Source organism: Accipiter gentilis, chromosome 33, assembly GCF_929443795.1.
Source record: "Accipiter gentilis chromosome 33, bAccGen1.1, whole genome shotgun sequence".
NCBI classification, from domain to species: domain Eukaryota; kingdom Metazoa; phylum Chordata; class Aves; order Accipitriformes; family Accipitridae; genus Astur; species Astur gentilis.
This window is the reverse complement of record NC_064912.1, coordinates 17,185,633-17,194,848: the sequence shown is the minus strand read 5'-3', so window position 1 is coordinate 17,194,848 and position 9,216 is coordinate 17,185,633. Positions and strand designations below refer to the sequence as shown.

The window sequence follows — 9,216 nt, the reverse complement described above, 5'->3', positions numbered from 1 at the left end:
TGGGGCCGAGCAGCCATGAGGTGCTGGGTTTCTCTGCTTGGGGACTTTGCTCCCTGTGAGCAGGTTCAGCCTCTAACGTCCCTGCGACCGACACAGCGTGTTGCACCCCGCGGGCTGCCTTTTGGTCTCTCTCTCAGTTGCAGATCACCATGGTAAGCATAAAGTAGGAGTTTTTGAACCGAACGGAAAAAACCTTGACGCTGCCCTGCTGATGTTTATAGAAAGTAACAGGTATTGCTTCTTCCTTCCCCTTCAGCTGCTTCTGCAGAAAGGTGGTGCCGGACCGAGCTGAGTCACTGTCCTGCCGTGCTCCCAGCACCCCTCGCCCCTTCCCAGTGGCACGGCCACGGCAAAGCCCTGCCCAGCACCTCTGCAAAAAAGGGGGAGAAACCTCCAGAAAGGAACGCGCTGCCAGGGAAAAGGGCAAAACCAGTAACCGCACAGTCTGGCTTTGCTTTGCTAGCCATTCCCTATGGACCATCGTGTCGCCGGCCAGACGTACCCAGGGAATTTTGCTGGTCGGAGGCAGCGGGGCAGCCGTGGCGGCTGTCGGAGTCCGCTCCCTCCCATGCCGGCTGAGCCAGGGCAGACGCTCTCGGCAGCACGGCGCGGTCTGAATCCCACCTCTGAGGCAGCCCTGGGGATGCCGCCTGGCTGCTCCTTCGTGGGTTTGCTGATCAAGCCCATTCTACTTGCAGGGTGAGGTGAGATCTAAAAATAAATATACACTACATACTTCTGGAGGCTGGCAGCAGTACAGAGGTAGCTCTTTCCCTCTGTGAAAACCGAGCCGTGTTATTAATGCGTCGTGCGCCTCCATTGCCAGCAGCGAGGGCCCGGAGCCCAGCCAGGACCTCCGTTGCCCACGCAGGACAGGGCAGCACAGGAGAGCGCAGCCCTCTTGCAACCCTCCCGCCTCCGAGGCACGGATGCGCTAGAGAAAAACGGTGTTTGAAGCATGTTACTGGGGCCCACAAGATGCTCTACGTGCCACCAGCAGGAGATAGGTGAGCGGTGTGGGTTGACCATCCTGCGGACAGGGAAAGGATGGGTGCACAGAGCGGTGCTGAGTCCTGGCCGGAGGCAAGGAAAGCTGCAGCTGCTCCGGCAGGCGAGGGCGGCCGGCTCTCGGTGCCGTGCGGGATGTTACCGGCGGGGGTCTGCCGGCCGGGACACAGACCCCCGGCAAGGGGACTTGCTCCTTTCCACCTGCAGCCCCGTGCACAACCATCCCCCGTGGCTGCACGGCCTCTTGCTCCGACGTAGCTGCTCCTTCTTGGCAAAGCCTGGGAAAGCAATAACCCACAGGGTCGCCCGCCGGCTCTCCTGATCCAGGGTACCTCTTTCCTCTCCGGAGCAAAACATCCTTCTCTGCAGAAGAAAACATCCCACTGCAGCCAAGCAACGCAAGGGCAGGTGCTGCAGAGCCCCCCAGCCCTGCAAGCCCCTCCGCAACGTGGCCACCTGGCCCAGGACACCCGTCCCCGTGCCCGGTGGCACGTCTCCTCGCAGGGTGCCTCCCCCCTTGGCCCCCGTGCCCCCCGGCAGCCCAGGGACGCCCGGCGAGCCATTGCAACGCGCTGCGCGTGCGGCCGATTTGCATCAAAGGGATAAGGGGAAACCCCAGGAAACGCATGGCCCAGGCATTAATCAAATCTATCTCTAATAATAAACCTCCCGAGCGATGCGCGGGCTCGCGGCTGGAGCTCGCAGTGCGATGGCAGGAGCCGAGGGGGACTAGACGTCACGGGAGAGTCAAATGTGAGTGAGTTACCCCGTGGAGGGGCTGCGTGGGGAGGTGGGGGTGAGGGGCTTGTCCGTGCCAAGGCTGGGGGCCACGGCGACGTTTCCAGAGCGCTCGCAGAGAGCAGAGGGTCTCCCCAGGCTCTTGCCGGAGTAGCAGAGCCACGGCAAAGGGCTTCGACCCTGCTGAAGACGGTCGCTTAATGCTTTGGACGAGGGGTCCCATAGGGGAGTTTGGGGTGCTGGTCCTTGGTGGGTGCAGAGGCAGAGGGGGAGACGCACCCAGCTCTGCAGAAAAACGTGTGGCTGCAAAGCCCGGCTGCGCCATGCCGGGACCACCACGCATACCTTGAGGGTCCTCGGGCCAGGGAGCTCAGCTGTTGGGCAGGATTTTTCCCAGATGGGGCCAAAAACCCGGCTTGGACCTGCCCTCGCAACAGCGGGGAAGGAGCTGCCCAGGCTGCAGCCCCAAATCTCCTTTTCCCCTGCAGTTATCCCCACGTGAAACCCCACGGTAGCTCACGGATGGCCAGGCTCACCGCCATCCCCAGGGCTCACCGCTGTCTGTCGGGGTCTTCTTTTTGGGTACAAAATATCTTCAAAGGGCATCCGAGGAGAGTGCCGACCCGAGCCTCGCTCTGCCCTGGGGAATGTCTTCAGTCACCTTGGTAGAAAGTAATTATTGAATTTTACAGCGATGTTAATTGAACACCTGCAACTATAAGGCCAGCGTTCCTGCGCAGAGTGGGTTTATCCCCGATGCCCTGAGAATGGGACACGAAGTGTGGTCCCTGGGTAGGAGCCAGTTCACAGCAGGCAGTGGACGAAGCCCGTCCTCAGCCCCTCTGCGGGGAAGGTGCTGTGCAGGCAACAGCAGGACAGACGGACGCTCAAAGTGCCCGATTGCTGCACACTCCCAAGTACTAGAGAGAAGAAGGGATCCCAGCCAGAGCACAGGGACTTTTCTATATAAAAGTCAAAATTTGGCTTTGCAAAGGCTGCACCGCACCAAAGCCAGCGCCACGCTGCAGCACCGGGAAATTTTAAACCTTTCGGGCCCCGTCAGCACCGGCATCGTCCCATCCACGTAGGAAACAGCTGCGGCTGCCCGGTGCGGCTCCGCAGAGGGATGCGGTCACCCGCGAGCCCTCTCGGTCAGCAAACGGCACGTTGCCACCGCGGCCGCCCTCGTGCTGCGTTAGTGCTTCCTGCAGTTGCTCGGTCGCGCTCACCGCAGACCCCACGTGCGGCATGGCGCAGCGTGGCACGGAAAAAGAGTGGGGAGATCAGCAGGGACCGATGCTGGCACTTGGGTTGCCTCCAAGGCCAAATCCTGAGGTGGCACAGGTGAGGCTGCTGCACCCGAAGATGGGGACCCGCACAAATATTGCAGCTGCTAATAAGTAAATGCTCGTTAGCAAGCTAATTCTTAAAATTGTAAGTTGTTGGCTAGATTTTTGTGCTGCTGATGCCTCGCTCCTCTGCCTTTGGCATCACACCCAGCCCCCGCGGACACGGTGCACCGCGGCAGAGGAGGATGGGACGAATGGCTCCTGGTGGGGACAAGAGCTCGTCCACCTCCAGGTGTCCCAGCTGGCACTGGTTAAACCAGTGCTTAAAGGTCTCCCAGTGAGATGATACTGCGTTCAGCTCTGGGCCCCCCCGCCCCCAACATAAGAAGGACATGGACCTGTTGGATTGAGTCCAGAGGAGGGTCACGAAGGTGATCAGAGGGCTGGAGCACCTCTCCTATGAAGCCAGGCTGAGAGAGTTGGGGTTGTTCAGCCTGGAGAAGAGAAGGCTGTGGGGAGACCTTAGAGGAGCCTTCCAGTACCTAAAGGGGGCCTACAAGAAAGCTGGAGAGGGACTTTTTACGAGGGCATGGAGTGATAGGACAAGGGGTAATGGCTTTAAACTGAAAGAGGGTGGATTTAGGTTAGATGTAAAGAAGAAGTTCTTCACTGTGAGGGTGGTGAGGCACTGTCATGGGTTGCCCAGAGAGGTTGTGGCTGCCCCATCCCTGGCAGTGTTCAAGGCCAGGTTGGATGGGGCTTTGAGAAACCTGGTCTAGTGGAAGGTGTCCCTGCTCATGGCAGGGGGGTTGGAACTAAATGATCTTTAAGGTCCCTTCCAACCCAAACCATTCTATGATTCTATGCTGTCCCTCCTTCTGCTGCTTAGGGGAGTTTTACACATCAAAACCAGGTTTCGTTATGATGCCAGAACACCAAAGGGAGATGTCAGAAATTACACACAAGATGGCACAAACTGCCCTGACGCCACAGAGGAATTCAGAAATTTCCAGAATTAAAAATCATTTCAGAAGATGTTGCCAGTGGTCATTCTGGTGGTATTTCTGTTATTTTCAGAAAAGCATATAAAAGATAAGAGCGGTTCCCACTGCTCTTACTCCCGCAGGCAGACGTGTGCATCCCCAGACCCTTGGGGCACAGCACAGGGCCACCTATAAGCCACGTCCCCAGGAACCGGCGCAGGACGTGCTCACGTAGGATTATAATTTGAAGAGCTCGCTAAGCCTGAAGCAGATTTTGCTGTACGTTCTTGCCCGAGCCTAGGACCAGAGAGAGTTGGGGCACAGCCGGGCATCCCCCTGCGAGGCGTCCCAGCCCCAGCAAAGGGACCGGTGGCGTCCCGTGGTGGCCACCCCATACCGACTTGCCTCTCATTCCGCAGCCATGGATGGGACGGACGTCGAGTGGGATGCCATGAACAACTGCACCGATCAGCAGTACTGGGACACCCTCGTCTGCCAGTGCATCCCCTGCAGCCTCGTCTGCGGCCGGCCCACAGTGAGGAGATGCGCTGCCCTGTGCGGTGAGTGCCGGGCAGCCCTGCGGAGCTGTCCTTGCATCCAAGCAGGCAGCGACGGGGCAAAGTTGGGAGGGGGGATCAGGCCCCGCGATGAAGCACGGGGCAGGCTCCGAGCCAGCTCAGCTTAACAAAGCTTTGAGCCAAAAATGCTGGGGAACGTGATGGCTTCCCAGCGCTGGGCTGGGTCTGGCAACAGCTCAGCACGGACCGAGATCAAGTTGCCCACGTCTCTGTCCTGCTGCTTTCTGGGGTCACGGGGAGACCTCCCAGAGCTGCATCAAGGCTCGTATCCCCCATGGGTGACACCCCACCCTCCAAAGGCAGGGCGCTGAGACGCATCGGGTTCAGTCGACGTGGATAACGACAAACCCGAGCTATAGGTGTGCGAGGCTGTACTGCGAGCCTCGTGCTGGGGCAGGCACCGAGGTGTAGCGACGAAAGGTGGGGAGAAGGAAAGGAGACCGATGCACTTTGCACCCAAACCCTGTACGCAGCCCTACGCGTGGCCCCTTCCCTCCCCAGCGAGCCGCGGTCCAGGACTGCTGCACCCTGTCCTAGGGCGCAGGGGACCCAGCCCTGCACGCTGCATGCAGCGACAAGTCACGTCTCCCCGTTGAGGCTAAGAGATGCCATCCCTAGGGTCCCGAGCCAGTGCTCAGGCAGGTTTTGGTATGTCCCAAAAACCCATGCAAGCCCCAGGGCAGCAGCAGCAGCAGCAGCTCCAAGAGAAGCAACGAGAAGCTCCGTGCCGCAGGTGGGTGCAGCTGCACGTCTGGCTGCGTACCCTCCCCTCCCCGCGCAGCTGCCAGCCAATGCCTTCCCCCAGTTTTCATCATACGGCCAAATACCACCACAAATCTTGTGGATCTGTCACCCTGCCAGCCCTTGAGATGTTGTCAACGCTTACGGCAGCGCGCAGGTCTCGCCCTGCGCCCGTCAGAGCCGGGAGCTCGTTCAGAGCGGCCACGGGCTCATCCTCGCATGAACCCAGGCGCTGGGAGTGGTGGGAAGGCAGCGGTTTGGGACCCTCGTGTTCAAATGGCAGGGGAGGAGGACACGCTCAGGACACCGTGTTCGTCTCTGTCCCCTCCCGCAGCATCCAGGGACTGTAACAGGAGAGCCGGCTTCTACTATGACGAGCTCCTGAAGAAATGCATCAACTGCACCACCATCTGCGGGCAGCATCCGAGGCAATGCGCCCCGACCTGCGAAAGTAAGGCTGCGCGCAAGGGCAGGCAGAGCGGGGATGTGGGGCGGGACCCCCCAGGGCTGAGCTGGAAGAGGAGCCAGGTTATGGGACCGAAGTTAGGAAAGGGGCAGCAAACCCCCTTCCCTTCGTCCTGGGGGGGTTGCGTGGTTGTGCGCTGCCATGGGACTGGGACCGGGGAAAAGAAAAGCAGAACATCTGCCTCTTCTGTTTTCTTTGTCACACAACTCCATCATGCGGGGTGTTTTACAGACCTGTCCTTTGGCTCTACCAGCCAGGAGCAGCATCAGCAGTTGAATTTCTCGCCTTGCTGAGCTGCCTCCAGCCCTTGGGGAGGGGGAGCGGGAGGGGACGGGTTATTTCCCCTGAGATCTGCAATTCCCACGTTGGGGTTGAGACGCGATCACGGGAGAAGGGGGAAGAGTGGGAATAGGGGGTGGGAAGGGATCTCCTCTACCTCGCCACGGAAGAGAAATGCAAGCAAACAGAGGCGGTGCGTAGCTGCTTTCAAATTCTTTCCAAGAAAGAACGCGCGAGTGCTATTAGCGCTTTCCCTATCAGAAAGTCAACTGCGTGAAGCGTGTACCCGAAGGGTTTCTAAGCACATCTCGTCTCTGCCTGGCCCGCAGCGAGTGCCCTGGCGGCCACCCCCCCTCCGCCAGCCGCCCTGGTCACGGCTTCGCCGCCCACGGCCGTGCTGGAGCAGAAGGTGTGCGTGGAGCAGGAGCCGTGGCTGGTGGTGTACCTGCTGCTGGGGCTCTGCCTCTGCGCCCTCATCTGCTCCCTTCTCCTGGGCTGGACCCACCTGCGGAGGAAGGGAGAGGTGGTCTCCTGCCAAGCCAGCGCTGGGACCTGCCACCGCAGGGAGGACTCCGCCAAAGGTGAGTACTGGCTGCACTGGGGGGACTGGGAGGGGATGGGGAGGCTTGTGGTGGACGGGCTCCCGCGTACCGCTGGGAGGGAGAGAAAGCAGAGACGGTTTGTAACAGGGGTAGGGAGGAAAAGTAAAGCCAGCGACGTGCAACGCGGTTCGGTCTGAGCTTGGAAGCGGAGCAGGACTGGAGCCCTGTGCCCCTGTTCTCCACCGTAACCCTCTTCCCAGCCGCTCTCTTGCAAAGTCACAGGCACAGCAGGGGCTGGAGCTGCACCGTCAACCAGTAACTCCGGTCTCCATCCAGAGGCTGAGGGGCAGCCGAGCTGTGGGGAGGAGGAGCTGCAAAAAGCCAACCCTCTTCCGAAATGAAGCACCTGCCCAAGGAAGACCCAGGGTTTTCGTGGCAATTGCAGCTCCGGTTTCCTTCACTCGGGGCTGTGCTGGGGCTGCTTTGGGGCAAACTGCTGCCTGGCAAGGACCGGGGTAACGCAGGCTACTTGCTCCTTCAAACAGGCTAATGATGCAGCCTGTCTGCTGAATTATCTTGCAGCATCAAATGCCAAAGTTTTAGCTCTAGAGCCAGAGGGGTTGCACAAGTCTTTGCTTTAGGGAGAAAAGATAGGGAAAGGATAACACGCAGTAAGTCAACATAGAAAATGTGTTTTTATTCTCCCTTCTCCTTTCCTCCCTTGCCTTGAAAAATAAAAAGGTCTGTCTACCTGTCGATGTACACACATACATGTTTACATACGTACACTTCAAAGCCAGTCACGCTGGATGTCAAAAATCACAGAGGAAAAGCCCACGAGCTGGTTGGTGGCTCAGAGTCCCTCTCCAGCAAAACTGTAATTCAAGCCATTCCTATCTGTTTTGGCTGAAGGACGCAGCGGCACTGAATGTTCGCTTTTCAGGGAAGCCGCCAGGTTCAAAGTGATTTACTGTGTGCTTTGCAATACCCCAAGTCTAACCTTGCTCATGAGATGTCAGATGATGGAGCGGAGCCCTTTGACAGCTAGCATCCAGCCCGCAGAGCGTCGTGGGTCCCTTGAACCGGCCGCGGGCAGGCAGCCTGCCACGCTGCACTTGCCAGAGCTCTGGCACCGCGCACAGCGCTGCACCGCTGCATTTGCACGTGCTGCAAAAGCGGCATTTAACGAAAAGACAATTTACATGTAACGTTATAAGTATTACAGTTGCTTTAGCGCTTAAACCTCCAGCTTTCCTGTTCAAGGGGCTTTCCCATTTCCTCCTCAGATCTCACCTCCCAGGGTGGCAGGACTAGGTGTGAGCACGTAGGCGATGCATTACATACAACACACAGAGCCGTGGGCTTTATCAAAGGGATGGGAGGTGGATGTCCTCGCCAGTTCCAGGACCAGCTCTTTATAGGCTCTAGTGCGGCACTGCAAAGCATTTCTTGGGTAAAAGGTGCTCCGAAAAATCCTTAAGCTAATAGACATAGTTTATTTGCAGATCGTCTGGTGGAAGCGGGCAGGGTTGGTGATGGATCCACTGGCAGCAGGGTCCCAGAGCCGGTAGAAACCTGCGGCTTCTGCTTCCCTGGACACGGCTCCGCTGTACAAGAGACCAAATCGTGCCACAGCACCTCCTGTCACATAGGGGAAAGAGCTGCTCCCTCTCACATCGGGATATGCAGCATGGGAAGCGCTGGGGCCATTCCCAGCCCTGGCGATGGCCACTTCAAAATCATATGTTCTCCTTCACAAGAGAAGACGCCCATGGCATGACCGTAGTGAATATTCCTGCACGGGATCAGAAAGGAGGGATGCTCCCTCTGCCCCCAAAACACAGCTGCTTCACCTTCCGTTTCCAGTGACTGTAACAGCTTCTACCAGGACCAGCAGACCTGGCACAGTCTTTGCCCAAGGGCTGGAGGCTACAGACAGTGCTGTTTTCTTCCACTCGGGAAATGAAATTCTCATTATTCTTGTGCGCTCCCAGTGACAGAAGTCACTTGCCTTTTAGCCGCGTCTTCATCCTCTGACCTGACCTCTGCAGACTCCTCCCTGCATCCCGTTCATTGGGAGTGATGTTTCATTGGGGCTTTTCATCTTGGTTCCACCATCAGCATCGCTTTGTCTCCGCAAAGGGTGTTGATGCAGAGCCAGGATCAGACTGCGGTGTCCATCAGCCCCCACGGAGAGCACACCTTTCCCTGCTTGAAAACTCTACCGTGTAACACAAGAGATTTACAAGCAGAGCTGTAAGCATCTCAAACATGGACTCAGACCCAAGAAATTACTCGTGGAAGTTATAATGACCACTGAATGCCACTGCCATGCTCTCAAGAGTGGCGTGTTTTCCGATTTTAACAGAATTTTCTTTGCAGGACAGAGTATTTGGTAAGACAGAATGTGGAAAGCTCTGCTTGGGAGGGGAGAACAGGTCATGGGTGATGGGGAGGCTTTGCCTTGTGATGGGACATGACAGTGAACGGGAGGAGCTGGGACAGGCACCATAATCCCCAATGGAATTGGGTTTAAATGTGGAAAGCTTATCCAAGGTTGAGAACTTTCTAAGAGAATGGATTTATCTACGT

At 57.8% G+C, this 9,216-nt stretch overlaps 1 protein-coding gene across 1 annotated transcript; it reads left to right on the top strand.

The window, feature by feature from the left end:
* Positions 1-4,439: 4,439 nt before the first annotated feature.
* On the top strand, positions 4,440-8,472 carry TNFRSF13B (TNF receptor superfamily member 13B). The gene is made up of 4 exons (XM_049791337.1): positions 4,440-4,578; positions 5,672-5,788; positions 6,412-6,663; positions 8,130-8,472. The coding sequence occupies exons 1-4, from the start codon at positions 4,440-4,442 to the stop codon at positions 8,402-8,404; spliced, it is 783 nt and encodes a 260-aa protein (XP_049647294.1). The 3' UTR covers positions 8,405-8,472.
* The last annotated feature ends 744 nt before the right edge of the window (positions 8,473-9,216 follow it).